Below are 25,762 nucleotides of genomic sequence, written 5' to 3'. Positions count from 1 at the left end.
CATTTTCCAGTCTGTCTGTGACTGCTCTCATCAGGACCTCAACAACCAGCACGACTTGACCTGCTTCCTCCATTAAACTCTCACCTTCCTACCTTGCTTCCCATCTTAAAGTTACCCAAGAAGCCTGCCTGAAATGTTCTTGTTTGCTTCATTTTCACACTGCAGTATGCCCCTCGTGAACCCACTGTGAGGTGTTAATAAGTAACGTGTGTGTGTGTGTGTGTGTGTGTGTGTGTGTTGGTATGTGAAGCAGGTATCTCATGGCCAGTTCACTCTTTACAGTCATGAAGGGATGGAGGCTCCTGCATCAGAGAATAGGTTCATTTCTCTCATCACCAAGGCAACCGCTGCAGTCATATGAGGAGTCGGCCATTTTAGAGGTCTCAGTCGTTGCAAGTCTGCTTTAATAAAATGGAGGCTTACTAAGGTCTACTGCAAAGTATCAGACTAGTCTATATTAAATTATTGTTATTAACATTATATTTTTATCACAAATTGTAGTAACTGTATGCTTTGTTTAATGTGTTAAGATGATTTTAAATCTTACTTTTTTGAGTAAAACCAAATAAATTGTTGCATAGCTGTTGGGATTAAAAAAAACTGCATCAGTGTGTTAATGGTAATATAAAGGCCATCTTCTTTATCTAGATTTTTACCAGGCTTTACAAACACTATACCAGTATCTCTCAACCTGACTGACACCCAGTGAAATCTGATGGGAGTCTGTCCTACATGTCACACTGCATATGACCTATATAACACCCTGAGCATGCGTCATTATGTTTAAATAGAATATTCAATTAATTTATAACCTGCTTAACAGTTTAAGTCTTATTATTTATTTCATAGCTCTATGATGTTCAGTTTTGGTTTAGAGATGGCCTTAGATAATATTATAATGAGTTTAATTTAAAAAAGATTTGGTACTAATCAGTGTGACAGACAAAAGTGTTTTATTAGAGGGTCCAGAATATACTTGTATCTATTCTAAACAGCTCTACTGTACTGGAACATGCCATCAGATCAGTGTAGCACTGGATCGGAGAATGTGGCCTGTTTTATATGGATAAAGGATTAGGACTAACGTATGCATTTTGCCATAGCCAAAATATGCGAATAGTTAATGTCAGTATATGCACAGTAATATGTTAAAATGTTACTGTTTCCTCAAGATATTTTTATGATAAGGATTTTAGAAATCAACAGCAGACATGGTTGTGAGTTCTGACAAACTTTTATTTGAAATGTAAGTGTTCCATTAATAAACAAGAACATAAACAAACCAACAGCCATATAAATATCTGCATATAAAATAAAAGTAACATGACGCGGTAAGCGTTTAAAAAAGGAACGTTAGCATGGTCGGATACAGAAAGGTATTCAAGCAGGAGACAGACATTTCTATATATTCATAGTTAGACAGGAATGGCATTCCAATAGCATTAACAGTTGACTGTAATTACAAACACAGAGGACTATAGAGCAACGGGGAAGGGTTAGGCCACAATAAAATCCATATGCAACTTTTTTTAAATTTTTTTTTTATTTTTAAAAGTTCAGATGATTGAAGAAAGAAAGTGAAAGAAGAAAAAAACACAAAAATATGCACAAATTTCACGAGCCTAAGCTACGATTCTGCATCTTCGGTGACTGCAAGTTATATTTACAGATGAGATTAGTCAGTTAGCTTGAAGCTTTTGTATCCATACCACTACACTTTATCAGAGTTGTTGGTTTTTTTTTTTTACTTTTTTGTTTTCTAAAAAATACTGAAACATTCCTGTGTTAGCCTGATCTCTGTGGCTCTAGATTTCACAGACAGGTTACATATCTCTTTTTACATGGCAATGACAGGTTGCTGTATTTTGCGTTGTGCAGAGTATATCAGGGTTCTGGGAGCTGGGTGAAGACATCACACCTCTGGCCTTGTGTTCTGACCTTCCTAGATGGAAGGGCCATTACAGGAAGTACATTTGCTCAGTTGAGGACCATTTTAAGGTGTTGCAGAACCAAGACTTGTTGGGCTGGGATCTTCACTTACACCCCCCTATCAGTGCACGCAGAGGACTTACCCATCCATATGTTTTATTCATCGGTCTCTGCAGCTTAGCAACCCCAAACACCACACAGAAAAACGCTGCAACCCTGTCACCTTCTCTCCAAGCACGTCACCAGTGTGCTCTTCCCCCTTCAGTATGACTCAACAAATCCGGCTTAACGCAGACCAAAGGCCTGCGTAGCAGCCGCCTTATCTTTGTTTTATAAAACATGGCATACTTCATCTAATGCAGGTCCACAAGATTGATATACAGCTATAGTATAATTCATATAACATGTAATGGGTGATAATATCAATAACCTACCATTGCCTTAGTGGCACTAAAGAATTTAAGGAGACTGAATTCAATTTTATTCTTTTTCCTACAATACAAACAGTCCAACTTTTCAGCTGCTGGTGTTTTACAAGGAAAACGCATTCTCTTATTTCTAAATATGTTTTAAGATCTACTGCAAATTGTAATTTTCACTTTAATATCTTTCCACACTGCATAGTTCATTTCCAATACTCTTAAAGAGGTCAAAGTTGATCATGCAAAATCAAGAAAGAAAAAAGGAAAAACAACTTTGGGGAATATGGCACATTCTCTTGAAAAAACACCAACATTTTCAGTCTTTTTGCCACAAAAAGCAACTACTTTGTATTAGAAAGAACAAAAAAATCCTTAACATGACAAACAAAATCGGCATATTTGTTCAACAATGCTAGTTATCTTACAGGACAGACTTCATGTTCTCCGTGATCAGCTTTGGAATCTGAACACATCTTGTCCTGTTCGAGCCCTCATGAAGTTTCCATTTTAAAGACAGGCTACAAAAACTACCAAACATAAGGGACTGGTGAACTGCTTGCATCGGGGACTAAAGCGGTACAAAATCAAAACAACCTCAAACAAAAGGACAATATAAATGAATATCTGACAACTAAGGGATTTTCCAGCGATGGACAAGTTAAAACGCACTGAAGGGAAAGGCTGGAATCCCACAAGCTGTGCTCCACAGCTATGGAGACGTGACTCCAGCCTGTCTTACTTCTTGTCCTTCTTGGTGACCTTCTTCTTGCTGGCAGGTGTCGGGGCGGCCTTGGGGGCCTCGGCGGGGGGGAGGGCCTGAGGCGGGGGCAGGGCCTGTTGGGGTACCTGCTGCTGCTGGGGGTTGGCGGTCAGTGTGGCGGTGCTGCCCGGGATGTAGACGTTCTGCCGGTAGTCGGGGACGTACTGAGCGTTGTAGCGGGGGCCCAGAGTCGCTGTAGCTTCACTCACTTCTGAGGGGAGAGTGAGACCCACGGATGGATGGGTGGAGGGGGGGATTGTGAAAGGTGAGAGACACAATGCGTAGGACGAAGGAAAGCAAACATGGGTGGAGGTGGGTGTAGATGCATGGGGAGAGAAACGAGGGTGGAGGCGGGGTGGGGAGTGTGGAGTGAGGCGGAAACAATGAGGGGAACATGAACGTGGTGGTGAGAGAGAGGAAGAGAAGGTTATAACATAGCATTGTTTGGCAGAAGATGGCCTACTGACAGGCTTGCAGTGACTACTACGGTTTCTCCTGTGGCCTGCTTTTCACTACCCCTCCCTCCATGCATTACGCATGCTGCCACACACACACACACACACACACACACACACACACACACACACACACACACACACACACACACACACACACACACACACATTCTCATGCATGCCTGAATGCTTGGAACAAGTGTGTGTGTCACATGTACACACTGAATGATGCTCACATAGCAACATACTCAAACAGCGCACCAAAACCGATCACTGCTCAAAGCGCTTGTAAAATTCATGCATCTGTTACAGGCAGGTGCGTGTGGCTCACAAACAAAGCCTGCCTTTATCCCTGAGCCAGAGCAAATTCCATGCCAGTCTTCAGTGACCATAATACGTTGTTAATCTGGACTGGATGCCTGCAGTGAATTTTGTGGCAGTTTCCTTCATAAAGGGTAAATGGAACGAATGCATAGTGTGCTGTGTTTTGGGCTCTAACTGTGAATAGCCATCCTGAGGATGGCTTAGCCGCACTGCGGAGCGTTAGCAGGGGCAATGGTCACCTCACACAGTGACGAGCCAGTGTAGTGCTGGCACACCAGCTGCAGCTGTGTGTCCAAGGAAGAAAGAGCGCTCTGTCCCCAACCGCTCCATTAGTCTGCTATGAGTCAATGAGCGCTTGGCTGCACTGTGCTTAATGAAAGTATCACTCTTTTCTCTGTTCTCTCTCTTCTTCTCTCTATTCTCCCACCTCCTTTTAGCACTCTGTTTCCTTTCTTTCCTTGTGCCGTCTAACTGCTGGCTGGTGCTCTGCCCTGACAGCTTGACCTTGAGGTGTGAAGTCACTTCGCCGCAGTGGTATAAGTAAGTGTCAGGAGCGCGAGCTGTACGCGGTGCAGACGGGCGGCACTCGGATGTCACAGGGGTTCAAGCACATTTGTGCCCACGTGCTGATTTGTCGTTTGGCCCTCTGCTTTCATGCCGCCGCTCAGCTGGGGCCCGACAGAAGGATGGGCACGAAGGGTCCGCTGGGAAGAAGGGCAAGCTCGCACATGGCAGGAGAGATAGAAAGGGGAGGAGAGAGAGAGAGAGAAGGAGTAGGAGCGAAGCTCACCGTTTGCAGCTGCCATGAGAGCCTGAAGCTGTTCGGCCTCGGTCGGGGGGTTGGGCCACGGTCCGGTTCCTACCACGGCACCTGGGCCAGCCTCCTCAGGACGAGCAGCGGCTCTGTGCAAAAAACAGGTGGGTTTAGTGTCTCGCAGTGAGGCACACAAACACTCGCACACAAGTGCCCGCCCTGTCGCCGGGTTTGTCAGCATAGACACGCCAGGCTTACGAGACAAGACAGCCATTTTGAAACAGCCATTTTGTGTGAAGATCAGAAGCAGCACACGGCAGTTGGAAAATGGAGGCTGCAGTCAAACTGAACACTTGTGTCTGTAATGTAACCAGACAGGCAAACAGGTCAGCACGCGCGCACGCACGCACACACAAAGAAACATGTATATTGATTTTCTGCTTTTGCTGATGTATTATATGCTCTGCATTCTGCTTAGCAAGCTTGGATTAGCTGGTCTCACACAGTGCTCTTCAATTTTCAGAGCTTACTGCATATTCTTTAAAAGTGAGTGATTTTGCTTGCTGTTGGGCCTGCAGGAGTCAAATCTCTTCACTCAGGCCCAGGAAGATTTCGTGCGTCTATATTTTAGCTCTAAATTGTGTGAAACCTGTGGTGAATATTAATCCCTGTTTGTACAGATGATTGTGTTAAGAGTTGAATGGTGTTGGTGTGGAGCTGATGATGTGTCTTCTCTGCTGTGTTAACCACACAGACATATCAACACAGAAACTTAAAAGTCAAGAACAGGACAACAGAAATACTCTCTGCTCTATGATGACAGACTACACACAGTCGGCCCTGTGGAGGCAGTGCGGACCCATTTCAAAGAGACAAATACATGGCACTTTGCTAGGCAAGGATACACACAGTGCAGCGGTAGCCTACAGGGCAAGATGCAACACACAGCCTTCAGGGCTATACACATGTCCAAAGGTCTTGTATCTTAGAGGACAAAACTGTTCACATCTTCAGTATACATAGCATTTATATTGGGAAGACAATTGGACAATGTATAAGCAAAGCTGGAAGACACACTGAGTAGCTCTAGAAGACCTTAACATATAAATAAAAAGTGCCCCCCCCCCGACGGCTATGGGGCTCCCAACATGAAGCCAAGCTGGACCACACACTATCCTCCACCTCTTACTCCACTCTACCTGGACTTCTTGTAGGGAGTCCATTTCTGCTGCAGGGTGTGGAACCTGTGCTGGCTGGAACACAGGGATAGGAGCAAGCGGCTGTCACTTACTCATCCACTGGCCAATGAGGATGAGACTGACATCTGTCTCCTCTCAAGGTATTTTAACCAAGTGTACATTTTGTTTTGGTCAGATATTTGATTAGTCCTGAACTAGGCTTGGTGTGCTTTCACAAAATTGATTCTCTGTGGTCTGTGCTTTAGTAAAGAATTAATTTCACTGCTCACCAGCAGAAAAACGTGAACGAATTTCTAGTTAGTATGATGTCACATTTAGATGTTTCACTTAAATAAACAAATGCCCAATGTTTCCAACCCCCACCCAGATTAATTTTCAGAGGAAAAGAAAAAAACCCAAATCTGTTTATTCTCAGATTGCATAGCAGCCACATGGATTAAATTAAAAACAACAAAGGGTGTCAAAATGTAATCCCAATAATAATTGAGGTTACCTAATCAGCATGCTAATGTGTCAGAACACTTACCCACTGGGTCCGGGCCTCTGGTTTGGGGGTAAACGCCAGTCGTTGTTAGGTGGCTTTTGCTGAAAAAGAGACATACTGTGGTCAAGCATTAGGCTATGAGACTGATAAACACATGTGCTCTGTTCCAGAATGGGGATACATCTGTGCTGTCATAAAAGCTATTGTTTCTGGAGCAGAAAATGGTGTGATTATAAAACAGTAGAGAAAAACAGGAAATTGACTGAGAGGATTCCTAATAGCCAGACACACCACTGAGTTGAACATACAGGCATTCAGTACTCGAAACATACTCGAAATGTAATCGAAACACGTGATTGCATCTACTCAATAATGCACACTGATTCATTCTGAACTCAGTAAGAGTTACTCAGTGCTGTATACAAGAGTGTCTGATCCATAAGTGTCTGATCCATAGCTGCATGAAAAGGCTTGCTTTCAACGTGCTTAGCAGTGCTAGGGCCTGCACACACTGAGGGTTCCTGGTCTAATATTGTGAAATCTTATTCATTATAGCAAAATCATCACATCTAGTCTACCAAGGTGTTCCTTTAATTTCCTACCATAACGACCCCCCCCCCCCCACACACACACACACTAATTTTACCCACATTAGTTTAGCAGGTGGAGTTTGAACACAGATTCATCCTGCAGTCTGAGAACCCTCTACAATGTACAGACAACCCTTTTGAAGAACGCCCCTCTGCGCATAGCAACAGTAGCAGCAGCTATGCCATCGGGACCACAAGCCAAATGCACTTACAATACATCCATTAATGCCTTTACCCCTTGCTGTTGCTCATCAGTGGTGGCAGAATATTGCAAACACTAAGGGAATATTCAGAAAGCGCATAGACACTGAGTACCCAGTTGGTGCCATAAAGACCAGAGAAATGGTTCATATGGAGAGGGCAGTTCAAATCAAGCCAACCCCGTGGGCTTGAATCTGGTACGACTAATAAACACACACGCTCACACACTTTTTTTCCATTTACAAATGAATCCTCCCCCCTGTGACAACATGTGCATAACCAGCATGTTTCAGCATAGGATGTTACAAGGTAGGCTTCTCCCTGAGGTCTAATGGAATATTCACACCCCCTACAATGCTCCACCCTGCGTTTCAGTTGAGAGACAGCTGCCTAGCTAGGCAGCATTCATGGACAGATTTTGCATGCTCCCCAGACAAAGACCTCTTTCGAAGGGCATACCTGTCTTTGAATAGGTATGCCTAAGTTTGGCCAAATTTGTAGGCAGCATCACATTTAAACTTCCTGGGGAAGGCAATGCATCAATTCTGTTTACTGAACCAGCATTACATGAAAGTTTGGAAAACCTGGCACACGCTACTATCACTTTGACCTAAGATTTTTTTTTTAAATAATTGGAATCCTCTGTCTTGTAGCTAAAGTTTTCTTCCCTGTTTTAATCAGCAGACATATGTGTTGCTTCCATATTTATTTGAGCAACTAAGTAACTTAATGCAACTTAAAAGCCAGTGCATGTACCTTGCTATCCAACATTAGGTAACTAACTCACTCTTTATCAGAAGTGACAGCACACACACACACAAAAAAAGTGCCAAACAAAAAATAGATGCTGTTAGTTTGGATGCCATCCTATCAGATAATCCAAGAGGCTAGCAAGTGATTGTGAGTAAACAAATATTACATGTACAACACGCTACAAGTTTTGTCGTATGATAATGAAGATGGTCTAAAAACCTCTCACCAGCCAAACACATCAGCAGTCTCCAGGGAAACTGCAGATTTATCACTAGCATTCTTTGTACTTTGACCCATGTTCCTGCCCCACTTCAGCACATTAGTATGTTTTCAATATGAGAGCACCTACTGAAGTCTCACCTTCATGAATGAGCTACCAAACAGCCTCCTGGAAAGGCTTGCGCTCACAGCACCTTGTGGTGCCTTAATGAACACAAAATCTTTCTGGCTGGAGCTGGTGGAGAACCAGGATCTGGCCATGTGGTGGTCCTGAGGGCCCCCCACCACCTCCATGTATCTAACAGGACCTTCAGTGTTGAGCTGCAGGCGGAGGTCCTGACTTGGCTGCTGCCGTAGTGCCTGCATAAAGCTCACTCGGTCCATCAGAGAGGTTAGATAACCATGGCACGCCAGCCATCGCACCATTACCACGGCGACAGTCACCACCGAGACAGCTATGATGCAGGACAAGGTAACGATGAGGTAGAGCGCTAACCTGGCCGAGCCCACCGGCATCCTGGAGGGTGAGCTCCTGCGCTCAGATAAGTCATCCACTGTTTTCTCAGTCACAGTGATGTTGACGGCCACGGTTGTAGAGAGCGCTGGCCTGCCGTTGTCCTGCACATGCACCATGAGGCTGAATACACTCCCGTGTTTCTCTGGCTCTAGCTTCCTGGCTGTGCGCAGCTCTCCTGTGTGTGCTCCGATGTGGAACAGTGCTGCATCCGGCCCAGACAGACCATAGAGGAGCCATGCGTTGTACTCGCTGTCTCCGTCCACGAATGTCACACGACTGACCAGGTGGCCGGTGTCAGCCGGGCTTGGCAGCAGAAAGTGCAGCGTGCCATCAGGCGGAAGGACAGGGTACAGCAGCCTGGGGGGGTGGTCGTTCTGGTCTATGATAAAGACATGGACCGTGGTGTTGGTGACATAAGCCGGGGACCCGTGGTCCTGCACCTGCACCACAACCTGGAGGACGTTCAGGTGTTCACAGTCGAGCGCCCGCAGGGCGTAAATCTGGCCTTTATCTGGACTTATGTACACGTATGAGGACATTGGTGAGCCGTGGACGTCAGCATCCACAATGGAGAAAGACAGAGTGGAGTTCTCGCCCACGTCTGGGTCAGATGCAGACATGGTCAGAAGAGGCGTATTTGGGACATTGTTCTCAGCTACAGCCACAGAATAGGAGGGTTGAGGAAAGGCTGGGGCATTGTCATTAACATCTGAAACGTAAATCACAAAGGATTCCTGTGAGGAGCGGGGCGGGGAGCCAGAGTCAGTGGCAGTAACAGTGATGGTGTACTCAGTCAGGACTTCCCTGTCCAGAGAGCCATCTGTCATTATGGTGTAGTGGCCCTCAAATGAATGACTGATCTTAAAGGGCAGCTCGGATGGGATGCGCACACTCACTTCACCATTCCCCCCGCATCCTCATCCTTGACGCTGAGCGTGGCAACTGCAGTGCCTGGCTTCACATCCTCTCTCAGTTTGTGTGACAAAGAACTGATGCTGATCACTGGGGTGTTGTCATTAATATCAATGATCTCCACCTTAACGTTACATGAGCCCTCCATTGCAGGAATCCCCCTGTCTCTGGCCTGGATTGTGATGTCATACACACGTGCTTGCTCATGGTCTAAAAGACCTGTCACTCTGATCTCTCCTGTGACAGGATCTATGCTAAAAAGGTTCTGAATGTAGATTAAAGTGTATTTATCAAACGAATATAATATTTCTCTGTTCAGACCATGATCAGCATCAGAAGAATTGAGGGCTATTACTAATGTTCCAGGAGGAGAGTTTTCCAAAAGTGTTACCCTTTTCCCCGGCTTATCAAACACTGGCGCGTTGTCATTAACGTCAAGAACGTTCAGAAAAAGTACAACAGTTCCAGACCTTTCTGGTTTACCGCCATCAACTGCCGTTAAAATTAAGCGGTATGCATTCTGAACTTCTCTGTCAAGAGGTTTGCTTAACACCAAAACGGGAAGTTTGCTACCGTCACTTTTTGTTTCCACTCTTAAAATAAAACAGTCGTTCTGGCTGAGAGCGTAAGAGCGTAGAGAGTTGAGACCCACATCGGGGTCGTGCGCACTCGCCAAACGGAATGTTGTTCCAGGAGCGGCGGCTTCGGAAACCTCCAAAGAGGTGTTGTTATTTTCGAAAACGGGCGCATTGTCATTCACGTCTACGATTTCTACGGTAACGTGATGTAATTCCATGGGGTTGTGCAGAATAATCTGAGTCCGAATATGACACGATAAACTTGGCCCGCAAGCGCTTTCTCTGTCAACGGCGCGTTTCATGACTAAAGCTCCACTTTTGAGATCTACTTCAAAGTATTTAACATTAGATTCCGAGACGATGCGAAGTTCCCTATAAATTATCATTGGAACGTCCATACCCAAATCCTTTGACATGTGGCCAACAACAGTTCCGGGTTTAGATTCCTCAGCTACAGAATAAAGAAGTTCTGAAGCTTCGACTCCAAAGAACAAATATTGTAGAACAATCCATGAAACCACGATCAAAATAATCGTTGTGTACATCACTTTGGAGTTCATTTCCAAGAGGATCGATTACTGTAATAAACAAACAACATAAAAAAAAACGTCTGGATAAAACGCTATTGTGTGGTAAATATAGAGAAACATCTGATTTATACTTTATACTACATCTGTTACAGCATGTTTCTGTGATCAGGTTTCTCTTTGTCATCGTGCTTTCTGAGTTCTTGAAAGCAGCTAGCAGGTGGGGGGGGTTGTGCCTCATAAAAGAAGTGCCTTTCTATTGGAGGAAAGTTACTTTCCCCAAAACAGTGCCTAACCGGGGACAAAGAGGGATCATTTTAGGGGTGAAACAGAGAAACATCTGCCGCCGCAGGCAAACACACACACACACGCACGCACGCACGCACGCACGCACGCACACACGCGCGCGCCTGGGTAAATGACATGATAAAGATCAAGTAGAAAAAAATATACATATTCCTGGAGAATCTGCTCACCTGCTGACTCTCAAACGTCCATGTGCTGTCAGGTAACGACGCGTCAAGCACGTTTAGTGTGTTTGTAAAGTCTGTGGTGCTGCTGGGCTTAACGAGGGTGAAATCACTGAATTCTGACATTGGAGACAGATAGGACCCGAAGGACTGACTCTGAGACATCATGTCTCCTCCCAGCACTTCCACGTACTTAATGGGTCCGTCAGTGTTGAGCTGGATCTGCAGGTTTCTGTTGGGGTTTTTATATCCAGAATCGCTCCGTCTCATACAGCAGCTCGAGCTGCCGCTGCTGCTTCGAGCGCATTTCACCAGTAGGATGAAAAATGTCAACAAACACAACAAAGATACAGAAGCAAGAGAGATGATCAGATATAATGTGATTTTGCCACTTTTCTGATTGAGCTCTGTAGTTTTCTTACGATAGTCTGGTACAGGCTCATGAAAGCCGTCTTCTATCAGTATATCCACGGTGACTGTGGTGGACTGAACTGGTTCTCCATTGTCCTTTATCTCTATCAGCAGTCTCTGAGAGGAGTCATCCTGCTCTGAAACAGAGCGCTTAGTCCTCACCTCTCCCGTATGCAAATTCACACTGAATAGGGACGCGTCCGTCGCCTCCGCTAGCCGATAGGAAATATAGGCGTTATGGCCCGAGTCAGCGTCCACTGCTGTTACCTTAGTAACGAGGTGTCCTGCTTTAGCGGAGCGGGGCATCCTCTGATGAGAGACGGAGCCCATGACTGCGGAGGGGTAAATAACCACGGGGGCATTGTCGTTCTGGTCCAGAATAAAAATGTGAACTGTGGCGTTGCTGGTCAGAGATGGGGAGCCGTGGTCTTTCGCCTGAACTTGGATCTGAATCACTTTCGATTTTTCGTAGTCAAATGAATGCATGCTGAAAATACTTCCATTGTCTGAATTTATATAGACAAATGACGACATTGGGATGTCTTCAGCTTTGGAATCAATTATTGTATAAGATATTTTAGAATTTTCTCCGACATCAGGGTCTAAGGCTGACACCGAACAAATTATAGAGCCCGGACTGTTATTCTCTTTTACATACACTTTGTAAAATTTATCACTAAACTTTGGTGGATTATCGTTAACATCGAGAATTTGAATAGGGATTATTTTTTTGCTACTCAAGGAAGGAGAACCCGAATCCAAAGCCGTTATTTCTACTTTATATTCCGGGAATATTTCCCGGTCTAAGACCCCATTTGTCAATAATGAATAGTCATTAGAGAAAGTGGGTTTCAGTATAAAAGGAGTATCAGTCTGGATCTGTAAAACCACTTTTCCGTTGACACCGGAGTCCACGTCGCGTGAACTTATCAAAGCTACAACGGTGCCAATCGGCGCGTCCTCGCGCACGGGGCTAGGGTTGGAGGTGAGGACTATCTGAGGGGAATTATCGTTCACATCTAAGACTTCAATCTGCACAGTACAGTGGCCCTCCATTTCGGGGCTTCCTTTGTCTTTCGCGCTGATCTCTATATTGTACGCGGGGGCAGTCTCAAAATCCAGCTGCCCGTTTAAAATAACGTCTCCAGTTTGGGGATCAACGTAAAATAACGAACGTATGCTGTCGAGTGTATGTTCTCCAATTGAATACCCTATCTCACCATTTGGGCCTTCGTCCAAATCATTTGCATTAACTTTTAAAAATGAAGTCCCCCGTCTCGAGTTCTCAGGAATGTTCACTTTGTATACAGTTTTATCAAATACGGGGTTATTGTCATTGATGTCAAGTACTGTGACATTTATCTGAGAGGTGCCAGATCGAACTGGATTTCCTCCGTCCAGTGCCGTTATTAGCAGCTGGTGAACAGCTTTGTTTTCGCGGTCAAGAGCTTTCTCCAAGACTAATTCTGGCACTTTACGGCCATCACTAAGATCCTTAACTTTCAAACTGAAGCATTCATCTTTGCTCAAAGTGTATGATTTTAAGGAATTACTGCCCACATCTGGGTCTTGCGCGCTTTCCAAAGGGAAGCTCATTCCAGGCACAGTCGACTCTGCTATTTTCAGCGCGCGGTCAGCTGACTGAAAATGAGGGTAATTGTCATTTATGTCCAGTATTTCAACATCCATTCTGTGAAGCTCGAGGGGATTCTCGATTATGACTTGAACTGGCAACAAACAATTTGCGTTCTGACCACACAAACTCTCTCTGTCTATTCTTTCGCTAACGACCATCTCACCTTTTGCTAAATTCATGCTGAAATACTGCTTACCTGTTTCAGAGGCTATTCGCAATTTACGATCATAAAGCTCAGATATTTTCAAGCTTAGGTCTTTAGCAATGTTTCCGACAACAGAGCCCACATTCAATTCCTCTGGAATCGAATAGCGAGTCTGCGTGTCTGCGTTATTCCACAACAGAAGGAAAAACATCCAGAACAAATGGCATCTCCTGCCTCTAAACCACGCCCTCTTTGCCATTTTGATACAAAATCCAGAATCACTACATAGATGTGAATTTTAAAATCCCACAAAAAAGCAGCGTGACTTGTCGATTTCGTCCTTCCTCTATATTAAAATCCATCACTATCTGCGAGAGGAGAGCATCATCGCCTCTGGGGCTGTGCATAGTACCAGTCACTGTGATGGGGGAGGGAGTAGATCTCTTTGTACAGCCCTGAATATTATTGGAGCCCTAAGAGAACCTACAATATCCAATAGCAAGACAGCCTCCTTTTAAAGATACACACTCCTTCTACGTACACACACACACACACACACACACACACACACACACACACAATAAAGATTTTTTTTTTTTTTTTTTTTTTTTACTGCATTTAAGACTACGTGCTTCTTTTAATAAAAATGGCCAGGATACACTACACAAGTCATGATGCTAAAGGAAACCTTGGCTTATCCAAATATTACTCAGCCAAGTGTTCCTGTACACTTCCAGCAAGGGAATCTGAAGCATTAGGTTTTTATATTAATACCTGCAAAAGAGCAATTTGTAACATAAATTACAACAAACCTGCCAAAGACACTTAACAAAGGAACAATACTCTGCACTTAAACATTTAAGAAAAAGGAGTGACATTGTTATTAATCCAGCCGATAAGGGTGGAGCTGCTGTCATTTGGAGAAAAGACCTTCACAAGAAGGAAACAATCAAGCAGCTTTGATACTTTTTTTTTTTTAGGCGGAACAGCTCTGACATCACTCCACAGCTACAGTCCTCTATTCCACCCACTATTAATCATACGACTTGAGCAGGACATCTCCCTGATGCTGCGCGAAAATCTTATTGTACATAATTCTCATTGTAGCCATTTCTATCTTCTCCCTAAAATTCATAAGAAAAACAATGCTGGACGTCCTATTGTATCTGTTTATTCCTGCCCAACAGAAATATCATTCCAGTTTTTGGATGACATTTTTCAACCAATTGTTCAGTCCTTGCCTACATATGTTAAAGGCTCTTCACATTTTCTATAAATCCTTGAATGCCTGAAAGAACAAATGCTACCTGCCAACCCCTTGCATTTTTCAATGTACATTATAAGTTTATACATGGTCATCTCTATTGTTCAAGTTCAAGTTCAAGTTCGGTTTATTCGTCACATACACAGTCATACACAGTATAACGTGCAGTGAAATGGTGGAGAGTGCTCTGTCCAAACTGAGGAAGAGAAACAGGGGTGCATAGAGAAAAATATATATATATATGCAGATAAATATATATATTCTATGTATGTACAAAAATATTGAAGTTGGTTTGAGAGCTTTAAAAAATTTTCTTGATGCAAGACCTGAAAAGAACCCTCCCATCCTCTATGGGATATCCTCTTATGATTGTCAAAACTTGTGTTAACCCTGAATTGCTTCACCTTTGACTCCAAGTACTTCTCACATATAAGCAGAGTAGCATGGGTACTAAAATGTAATCATCCAATGCTAACCTTTGTTGGATTAATAGAAAAATATACTGAGATACATTGATGACATTTTTGCTATAGCTGCATGCCCATTAGAAGAGCTCCAGCTGTTCAATTCTTCATTCAAGTTCCATCCAGCTCTTGAATATACATGGAATATAGCACTTACTGGCAAAAGGATAACATTTTTGGATCTTTGAGTGAAGTTTGGAAATTCTTGTTTAAGTACCATCATCTAGTATAAACCTACATAGTCTTGTTACTTTCTGATTCTTTACATTTCAAGGCCTGCAAAAACTCCATCTCTTACTTACAACCACTTAGACCTAAACACATTTGCAGTAAGAAGAAAGACTTCCTACAGAAAAGTATGGAAATGCTTGAATATTTTCAAAACAGTGGGTTTCCTGAAGAAGTCATAGATGATGCCATTGTTTGTGTTTTATGTGTTCAGAGAATGGACGCGCTGACCTATAAACATTTCGCTGTTTCACTGACAACAAAAAATCCTTTGGTGCTCACTTATCCTACAAATAAAACAGTGACCAATGTTATAGTTAAACACTTCAGAATCCCCCAGGATGATGCAGTGACCACATCCCTTTTTAAGGATGCTCCACTAATCTCCGACAGATGAGACAAAAGCATCAAAGACATGCTCGGCAAGAGTGAGATAAATGACCATTCATATAATAACTGGTACTGTAGCCTGTAACTGCTCTAGATGTGCTACATATAAATGTATTACCAAAGTCACTAAAATAACTGGCACAAAAGGATTGTCATTACCTATTCTTCTTCACGCATTAGTGTGGGAATTGTCTACTGGATTACTTGCCAGAGAGGCAATCAGCTTTACATTGGAGAAACCAAGAGAAGGCTTGCAGTTTAGTTTGATGAACATCTTCGTGCCATCAGAATAAAGAATTTGTCCTTTCCAGTGGCATGACATTTTAATACTAATGGATGTTGCATTAATGACATCTGTTTGCATTGCCACTTGTTGATATGGCAGCAATAAGAAAAAGAACTGATCTACACTCTTGCAAGTTTAGAACCACATGGAATGAATGTTATGATATAAATATTTACTTTTTCATATAAAATGATTCCTAACTCAGAAGCACTTTGCTTTCACAACTGATGAACTACTTCTGTCTGAGTAACTATGGAGTTTGCTCACCTGCTGACTCTCGAACGTCCATGTGCTATCAGGCAATGATGCATCAAGCACATTTAGTGTGTTTGTAAAGTCTGTGGTGCTGCTGGTCTTAACGAGTGTGAAATCACTGAACTCTGACATTGGAGATAGATAGGACCCGAAGGACTGACTCTGAGACATCATGTCTCCTCCCAGCACTTCCACGTACTTAATGGGTCCGTCAGTGTTGAGCTGGATCTGCAGGTTTCTGTTGGGGTTTTTATATCCAGAATCGCTCCGTCTCATACAGCAGCTCGAGCTGCCGCTGCTGCTTCGAGCGCATTTCACCAGTAGGATGAAAAATGTCAACAAACACAACAAAGATACAGAAGCAAGAGAGATGATCAGATATAATGTGATTTTGCCACTTTTCTGATTGAGCTCTGTAGTTTTCTTACGAGAGTCTGGTACAGGCTCATGAAAGCCATCCTCTATCAGTATATCCACGGTGACTGTGGTGGACTGAACTGGTTCTCCATTGTCCTTTATCTCTATCAGCAGTCTCTGAGAGGAGTCATCCTGCTCTGAAACAGAGCGCTTAGTCCTCACCTCTCCCGTATGCAAATTCACACTGAATAGGGACGCGTCCGTCGCCTCCGCTAGCCGATAGGAAATATAGGCATTATGGCCCGAGTCAGCGTCCACTGCTGTTACCTTAGTAACGAGGTGTCCTGCTTTAGCGGAGCGGGGCATCCTCTGATGAGAGACGGAGCCCATGACTGCGGAGGGGTAAATAACCACAGGGGCATTGTCGTTCTGGTCCAGAATAAAAACATGAACTGTGGCATTGCTTTTTAGAGAAGGAGAACCGTCATCTTTTGCTTGCACAATAATGCTCAACATTTTCATCTTTTCATAGTCAAATGAGCTCATACTGTAAATACTACCATTCCCAGAGTTTATATAGAAATAAGATGATGTTGGAATTTTATTTATATTACTGTCCACTATGGAGTATGTGAGTGCAGCATTTCTGTCTATGTCACTATCAAATGCAGTCACTGCAAACAGTGAGTCACCTGGTGGATTGTTCTCTTTTACGTAGATGCTGTAGAAAGGCTGTGAGAAGACTGGCAGGTTATCGTTTACGTCCAGAACTTGAACACTGACCATTTTTGCAGATTTTAAAGATGGCACACCAGAATCACAGGCAACTATTTCCAAACTGTATTCCGATTTAACTTCACGGTCTAAAATTGAGTCTGTTACCAAAGAATAGTGATCATCAAAGGACGGTTTAAGTGCAAAAGGAACATCTGGCGAGATATTTAGCTGGACTTTGCTGTTATCACCGGAGTCCAAGTCTCTAACATTAATTAGGGCTACTACGGTTCCGACTGTCGCATTTTCCGGTACGGGCCTGGGTACTGACGTGAGAACAATCTCGGGCGCGTTGTCATTCTCATCCACTATGTCTATCAGAACCGATGAGTGACCCTCCAGTGCTGGATTTCCTTTATCCTTTGCGCATACATCAAATGTAAATGACTGGGTAGTCTCATAATCCAAGTTTCCGATCACTGTAATTTCTCCCGTGTCGGGGTCCACTTTGAACGCCCGTTTCACGAGATCGGTGGTGTGTGCACCAAAAATGTACTGTATTTCACTATTTAAACCTTCGTCTAAATCGCTGGCTTTTATGCTAATCACACTTGAACCAACGATAGCACTTTCATGCACGTATGTTTTGTACGTAGCGAGTTCAAATTTGGGTTCGTTGTCGTTATTATCTTGTACATTTATCTGTATTAATGCAGTGCCAGATTTCACCGGATTCCCACCATCCAAGGCAGTTAATATCAGCTTGTGAACAGACTGCTTTTCTCTGTCCAGTGCTTTTTCCACAATCAGTTCTGGCACTTTTCTTCCATCTTTTAGGGTTTTCACATTCAGCCGGAAAAAATCGTTTTTGCTAAGTGAGTAAGAGTTTAAACTGTTACTGCCTACATCCAGATCCTCGGCACTTTCAAGAGGAAATCGAGCCCCCGGAATAATAGATTCCGGAATTTTTAACAAGGCGTCTGTTGTATAGAAATTTGGCGAATTGTCATTTATATCTTGTATTTCTATCTCAACACGGTGTAGCTGCAATGGATTCTCAATAACAACTTGCAGCGGCACGAGACACCTGGCGTTTTGTGCGCAAATACTTTCCCGATCAATTCTATCATTCACGTGCACTTCACCTTTTTCTGAATCGATACGGAAATATTGTCTACTGGACTCAGATGCGATTCGCAACTTACGGTAGGCGATATCCGAAACATCTAAACCAAGGTCCTTAGCGAGATTTCCGACAAAAAAGCCTTCTTTTAATTCCTCTGGTATGCTGTAGCGAATCTGGGCTCCAGCTATATTCCACAATAGAGAAAAACCGAGCAGCCATGACGCTGCGCGTTTCCACCCTCCGTTTATTCGGTGTATCATGTCCTCGGTATGGTTTTCCTATCCATCCGTATTTCTTCCACATTCACGGTTAAATGCAATGTTGATCCGTATATTAATTCCACATTTACAGTCACTTCGGCCAACTAGCTACGCCACGAACACCACGATAACCAATACAAAGCGCGCATCCTTTTTCTATACACTCATCATTGTCCGGATACTGTGGAATGGGGAGGGAGTAGATCCCGTTGTACAGTCTTGCTAACCATTGGCACGGAGGTTAGTTCGTGCTCCTCCAATGGGAGACGAGGAGCCTCTTAATTCGTAAGGTGCTTTTAGACTTTGTGTTTCACCATTGCTTCGAAACAGAACAGCATAAGTTTTCACTGATGTTTTTTGAATTATTAAAATCAGATGTAGGTAAGAAAATTGACTAAAATCTTGGTGCCTCTTAAGGTAAAAACTAACTTGCCCAGAAAGAAAGCAATTGATTATTTTATATTAAATTATGCTTTTCAAATGAATTTGATATTTATTTAGCATGTTTTAATGTACAAAACAGGAAAATGAAATCGCTGGTGCAAATTCGCTGTCCAAGGTGCCGGTACTGAAATCAGTGTTAAAGTCGCTCACTCGATCTCATGAGTTTTCTTTATCGCCATAATTACTCATAACACTACATAAATATAATAAAACATAAAACAGCATAATACTATTTGAAGGTCGAACTTTTTTCTGATGTTCAAGAAAAAGATGATGTTCGCTCACCTGTTGGCTCTCAAATGTCCACGTGCTGTCAGGTAACGACGCGTCCAGCACGTTTAGTGTGTTTGTAAAGTCTGTGGTGCTGCTGGGCTTAACGAGGGTGAAATCACTAAACTCTGACATTGGAGACAGATAGGACCCGAAGGACTGACTCTGAGACATCATGTCTCCTCCCCGCACCTCCACGTACTTAATGGGGCCGTCAGTGTTGAGCTGGATCTGCAGGTTTCTGTTGGGGTTTTTATATCCAGAATCGCTCCGTCTTATACAGCAGCTCGAGCTGCCGTTGCTGCTTCGAGCACATTTCACCAGTAGGATGAAAAATGTCAACAGACACAACAAAGATACTGAAGCAAGAGAGATGATCAGATATAATGTGATTTTGCCACTTTTCTGATTGAGCTCTGTAGTTTTCTTACGATAGTCTGGTACAGGCTCATGAAAGCCGTCCTCTATCAGTATATCCACGGTGACTGTAGTGGACTGAACTGGTTCTCCATTGTCCTTTATCTCTATTAGCAGTCTCTGAGAGGAGTCATCCTGCTCTGAAACAGAGCGTTTAGTCCTCACCTCTCCCGTATGCAAATTCACACTGAATAGGGACGTCGCCTCCGCTAGCCGATAGGAAATATAGGCGTTATGGCCCGAGTCAGCGTCCACTGCTGTTACCTTAGTAACGAGGTGTCCTGCTTTAGCGGAGCGGGTCATCCTCTGATGAGAGACGGAGCCCATGACTGCGGAGGGGTAAATAACCACGGGGGCATTGTCGTTCTGGTCCAGAATAAAAACGTGAACTGTGGCGTTACTGCTCAGAGATGGGGAGCCGTGGTCTTTCGCTTGCACAATAAATTGCAATATTTTCACCTTCTCGTAATCAAAGGAGCTCATACTATAAATCGTACCGTTCTCGGAATTTATATAAAAGTAAGATGATGTTGGCACATGGTTCGCACTCGAGTCCATAACTGAGTATGTGAGAATGGCGTTTTTATCAGCGTCAGTATCGCCAGCAGCCACGGAAAGCAGAGACACACCTGCCACGTTGTTCTCTTCTATATACAAGTTATACGAGGGGTGTATGAAAACTGGAGCGTTGTCATTTACATCAAGTACTTTAACATTTATCGTCTTTGTTGTTCTAAGCGACGGAAAGCCAGAATCTGTTGCAATAATTTCAATGTTATATTCTGAGTTTAACTCGCGGTCCAGGACTGAATCCGTTACCAGAGAATAGTGGTTATCAAAGGAGGGTTTCAGTTTGAATGGAAATCCACGGGAGATTTTTAGGTCAACTTTGCCATTATCTCCCGAATCCAAATCCATAACGTTAATCAAAGCCACAACGGTACCGACTGAGGCATTTTCTGGCACAGGATTCGGTAAAGATGTAAGCACGATCTCAGGAGCGTTGTCATTTTCGTCAATAATAAGGACCTGAACTGAGGAATGACCCTCTAGTTTTGGATATCCTTTGTCTTTAGCACAAACATCAAATGTGTATGAATTTGCTACCTCATAATCTAATTTGCCAGTGACCGTTATTTCGCCAGTATCCGGATTCACATTAAAAACTTTTCTTACGTGATCAGGCGTATGCGTGCCGAAATAATACTGTATTTCGCCATTAATTCCTTCATCTGGATCTGTGGCCTTAATTGTTACCACGTTTGAACCGAGAGCAGCGCTCTCCTGTGCTGTTGCTTTATACGTTGGCAGTTCAAATTGTGGCTCATTATCATTACTGTCTTCAACAATGATCTTTAATAACGTAGTTCCAGATCTTACCGGATCTCCTCCGTCTACGGCGGTTAATGTGAGCGTGTGACCGAGTTGCTTCTCCCTGTCCATAGGTTTATCAAGTATAATCTCCGGTACTTTTCTACCATTTTCGAGACTTTTTACATTTAAACGGAAATGATCGTTTTTGTTTAAAAAATAAGATTTTAAGCTGTTGGTGCCTACGTCTGGGTCCTTTGCACTTTCAAGGGGAAAGCGAGCTCCTAGAGTTGCAGATTCAGCTATTTTTAAAATGCTTTCTTTCGTCTGAAAATTTGGCGCGTTATCATTTATGTCCTTTATTTCTATTTCAACGCGATGTAGCTGTAATGGGTTTTCTATAACTACCTCTAATGGCAACAGACAATTTACAATCTCTCCACAAAGCGTCTCTCTATCTATTCTGCCGTTCACTATTAGCTCGCCTTTTACTGAATCCACACTGAAATACTGTCTGCTAGACTCTGAAGCGATTCGTAACTTCCGATAGGAAATATCTGAAATGTCAAAATCAAGGTCCTTGGCAATATTTCCTACGATCGACCCTTCCTTTACTTCCTCTGCGATGCTGTAGCGAATCTGGGCTCCAACTGTATTCCACAACAGATTAAAAACAAACAGCCGAAACACTGCCCGTGTCCAACCTCGGATTCTTTTGTGTCTCATTTCCCCGATATGGTAGCCCTTTCCATCAATAAAGCTCCACCGCACAACCACGAAAATACCAAGGCTTACTCTTCATGGTATGAACGCAAGACCAATCTATTCGACGTGGTCGCTTTTTGATCACCATTGTATCCAGTAGTGCGAGCGCAGCCCCCTTCTCTACAGCCTTACCATTGTACTGGTACTGTGGCGGGAGGAGGGAGTAGATCCCTTTGTGCAGTCTTGCACACCATTGGCTTAAAGCTTAGTCCTCTTTCGTCCAGTGGTTGACGTGACACATTTAAAGGGATAGCAAACCGGCTGTTAAAGTTTTATTGGTGTCTGCTTGTCCATAAATATACCTTTTCGTTGCTGCATTTTCCTCTTATAAGTTTGCCTTATATTTTTACACACGTATAAATGTGGCAAATTCAAGCAGTAGAATATTAAATTTCCTGAATTAATTTAGCGCCTGAAAAAAGACAAACACTCTTTTAATTTGTGGAATGATGAATGCATTACAAAGAAACGGAAGAAAAAATACGAATGTGTTGCCGCGAAACTGAAAGGAGCTGTTCAATTACGTGGTTCTGAAACAGACATCATAACTAACACACACACGCAAATATCCAACGCCTCCTCTCCTCTCTCCCGCCCTCTCGCTGGCTCTCTTTTATATACACACACACACACACACACACACACACACACACACACACACACACACACACACACACACACACACACACACACACACACACACGGCTAAAACAGAACAATATTTCCAGATTGCCAAGTTTTTAATAACCAAGCTGTTACCGTGCATATAACTGAGCTACATCATAACCGATGTGGTTATAGCATAGCCGGAAAAAGCCAACTGAATGTTAGTAAACAAATAAAATATACTAAGTCTCTCACCTGCTGACTCTCAAAAGTCCACGTGCTGTCAGGTAGCGACGCGTCCAGCACGTTTAGTGTGTTTGTAAAGTCTGTGGTGCTGCTGGTCTTAACGAGTGTGAAATCACTGAACTCTGACATTGGAGATAGATAGGACCCGAAGGACTGACTCTGAGACATCATGTCTCCTCCCAGCACTTCCACGTACTTAATGGGTCCGTCAGTGTTGAGCTGGATCTGCAGGTTTCTGTTGGGGTTTTTATATCCAGAATCGCTCCGTCTCATACAGCAGCTCGAGCTGCCGCTGCTGCTTCGAGCGCATTTCACCAGTAAGATGAAAAATGTCAACAAACACAACAAAGATACAGAAGCAAGAGAGATGATCAGATATAATGTGATTTTGCCACTTTTCTGATTGAGCTCTGTAGTTTTCTTACGATAGTCTGGTACAGGCTCATGAAAGCCGTCTTCTATCAGTATATCCACGGTGACTGTGGTGGACTGAACTGGTTCTCCATTGTCCTTTATCTCTATCAGCAGTCTCTGAGAGGAGTCATCCTGCTCTGAAACAGAGCGCTTAGTCCTCACCTCTCCCGTATGCAAATTCACACTGAATAGGGACGCGTCCGTCGCCTCCGCTAGCCGATAGGAAATATAAGCGTTATGGCCCGAGTCAGCGTCCACTGCTGTTACCTTAGTAACGAGGTGTCCTGCTTTAGCGGAGCGGGGCATCCTCTGATGAGAGACGGAGCCCATGACTGCGGAGGGGTAAATAACCACGGGGGCATTGTCGTTCTGGTCCAGAATAAAAACGTGAACTGTGGCGTTGCTGCTCAGAGATGGGGAGCCGTGGTCTTTCGCCTGAACTTGGATCTGAAACAGCTTAATCTTTTCGTAATCAAAAGAATGCATGCTGAAGATGCTTCCGTTTTCCGCGTTTATATAAAAATAAGAGGAGAGTGAAATACCCCGACTTTTCGACTCTATAATGGAATATGAAATTTTGGCATTTTCTCCCTGATCTGGATCAAAGGCAGACACTGTACATAAAATATTACCAGCATTTACGTTTTCTTTAACATAAACCGTATATGAAGAGTGTGGAAATCCCGGGGGGTTGTCATTTACATCTAATACATCAACCGGAATTTGAGTTTTAGACTCAAGTGGGGGCGTTCCAAAATCTTTAGCAATTATTTCAATTATATATTTAGGGAATATTTCGTGATCTAAACTTGAGTCCGTGATTAATACATAGTAGTTAGAAATGGACGGTTTTAGTGTGAAAGGTAAACCTGGCTGTATGCTCAGATGGACTTTGCCGTTTTCTCCAGAATCACCGTCCCGAGCTCCAATTAAAGCTACCACGGTTCCGGGAGCAGCGTCTTCTCTGACCGGTTTAGGAAGAGATTTCAAAAGAATCTCTGGCACATTGTCATTAACGTCGAGGATTTCGATTTCAACGGTGCACAGGCCCTCCAGAGGTGAAGCCCCTTTGTCCGTGGCGATAACCTCAAATTTAAAGGAACTCACCAATTCAAAATCTAAATGATCTTTCACCGTGATGGCACCTTGCTCTGAGTCAACCGAAAATAGGTTCTGAATGTTAACTGGAGTGTTCGGTTCAAATGAATATGTCAGCTGACTGTTTAAGCCTTCGTCGGAGTCTAATGCCTTAACAGTCAGAAGTACTGTACCCTTTGGGCTATTTTCGGGTAGTTTGACCTTATATGAAGGCTTTTCAAAAACGGGAGAATTATCGTTGCTGTCTTGCACGCGAACTATTATCGTTGTGGTCCCAGATCTTGCAGGAGTTCCACCGTCCAGCGCAGTAAGCAAAAGGCTATGTGATGACTGCTTCTCCCTATCTAAAGCCTTTTCCAAAATCAATTCCGGGATTTTGGTATCGTCTTTATTTTTCACACTCAAAACAAAATGCTCATTTTTACTCAGTACGTACGAGGCTAAAGAATTCGATGCTATATCTGGGTCTTTTGCCGGTTCCAAACGAAATCTTGCTCCAGGTGTCTTAGCCTCGTCAACATTGAGAACAATTTGATTATTGAGGAAAAAAGGAGAATTGTCATTTACATCCCGTATATCAACTTCGACGCGATACATTTGTAAAGGGTTTTCTATTATTGCTTCTAGAGTTAACATACACTTGGGGATCGATCCACATATCTGTTCTCTATCGATTCTATCAGTGATTTTTAGTTCCCCCTTACCCAAATCAATACCGAAATGCTGCTTACCATACTCAGCTGCTATCTGTAACCTACGATCGGATATTTCAGATAGTTCAAGCTCCAGATCTTTCGCGATATTGCCAACCACAGACCCTATTTTCAGTTCCTCGGGAACAGAGTAGCGAATCTCCGCATCTGATGTATTCCAAAGTAGATAGCACAGCCACAACGCTTGCCACGAGAAACGCGTTTTCCATATTACCGTTCCCATCTCCACAAATGTGATGTTGTTAAATATTCTGCGCCCAAAAGCATCGCAAGAAACGATTTTAAAAAATGTTCGCCCTAATCCTTAAATATCATCGGCATGTGTTGGTTTTAAAGCGGCTCCTCATTGTGAACGTAGTCCAGTCGGTCTGAGCTTTGGCAGTGGCTTTGGCTCAGTGGCTTGGATGAGGGAGTAGATCTCTTTGTGCATTTCAGCACGCGATTGGTGGACAGCGCTCCAATAGATTACAATCTTGAGTGGTGTCTTAAAGGGACATAGACAGTCTAACAGCAGTAGCGAGTTATCCGTTATTCTCAGTAACAAATATATATTAGTTTATATTAATTCAGTAAGTGAACCAAATGCATCTTATTATTTATTTAAACAATTCGAAAAAAATAATGCATATAAAAATGTTAACCTACATATAGAAAACATGGACAACGTCCATGCATGCACGCACAAACAAAACAGATCTGGTTGAAGGTCATAAGGTTACACTACGTCCTTTAGAGTTTTGTACATTGGAACCTGGTTGGCTAAGATTGTCTTTTCTGGATAAGATATTTTGCTAACCTGCAACGATTCTCACGTCACTGGCGTTGATCGCTGTCCCTGTACTCATAGT

The 25,762-nt window shown here is 43.3% G+C and overlaps 2 protein-coding genes across 51 annotated transcripts in view; both read right to left on the bottom strand.

Moving 5' to 3' along the window:
- Positions 1–1,215: 1,215 nt before the first annotated feature.
- Positions 1,216–25,762, bottom strand: part of LOC113588740 (protocadherin gamma-C5-like) — a 206,808-nt gene continuing 182,261 nt past the window's right edge. For 22 of the 50 annotated variants that reach the window (XM_035535502.1, XM_081702173.1, XM_035535495.2 and 19 more), the window contains exons 2-5: positions 6,370–6,428; positions 5,844–5,897; positions 4,681–4,793; positions 1,216–3,322 (exon numbers count right to left, since the gene is read on the bottom strand). In XM_035535502.1, the coding sequence (XP_035391395.1) occupies positions 3,087–3,322; positions 4,681–4,793; positions 5,844–5,897; positions 6,370–6,428 (462 nt within the window). In that variant the 3' untranslated portion in view covers positions 1,216–3,086. Of the gene's footprint in view, positions 3,323–4,680; positions 4,794–5,843; positions 5,898–6,369; positions 6,432–11,100; positions 16,166–19,359; positions 22,674–22,698; positions 24,927–25,762 lie in introns of those variants that run through there. The other 28 variants (XM_081702181.1, XM_081702182.1, XM_081702178.1 and 25 more) reach the window with 10 other exon arrangements.
- Positions 9,440–11,094, bottom strand: pcdh1g32 (protocadherin 1 gamma 32). Its single transcript, XM_081702186.1, has one exon. The coding sequence runs from the start codon at positions 10,655–10,657 to the stop codon at positions 9,500–9,502; it is 1,158 nt and encodes a 385-aa protein (XP_081558312.1). The 5' UTR covers positions 10,658–11,094; the 3' UTR covers positions 9,440–9,499.

The sequence above is a fragment of the Electrophorus electricus genome, chromosome 19, assembly GCF_041902795.1.
Source record: "Electrophorus electricus isolate QZ-2024a chromosome 19, ASM4190279v1, whole genome shotgun sequence".
Classification (NCBI taxonomy): Eukaryota; Metazoa; Chordata; class Actinopteri; order Gymnotiformes; family Gymnotidae; genus Electrophorus; species Electrophorus electricus.
Note: the sequence above shows the minus strand (reverse complement) of the source record. Positions and strands in the feature narration are given on the sequence as shown.

What these genes read in the sequence shown, in the direction of transcription:
- pcdh1g32 (XM_081702186.1), bottom strand. Translation starts at nt 10,657, where the DNA reads ATGAACTCCAAAGTGATGTACACAACGATTATTTTGATCGTGGTTTCA.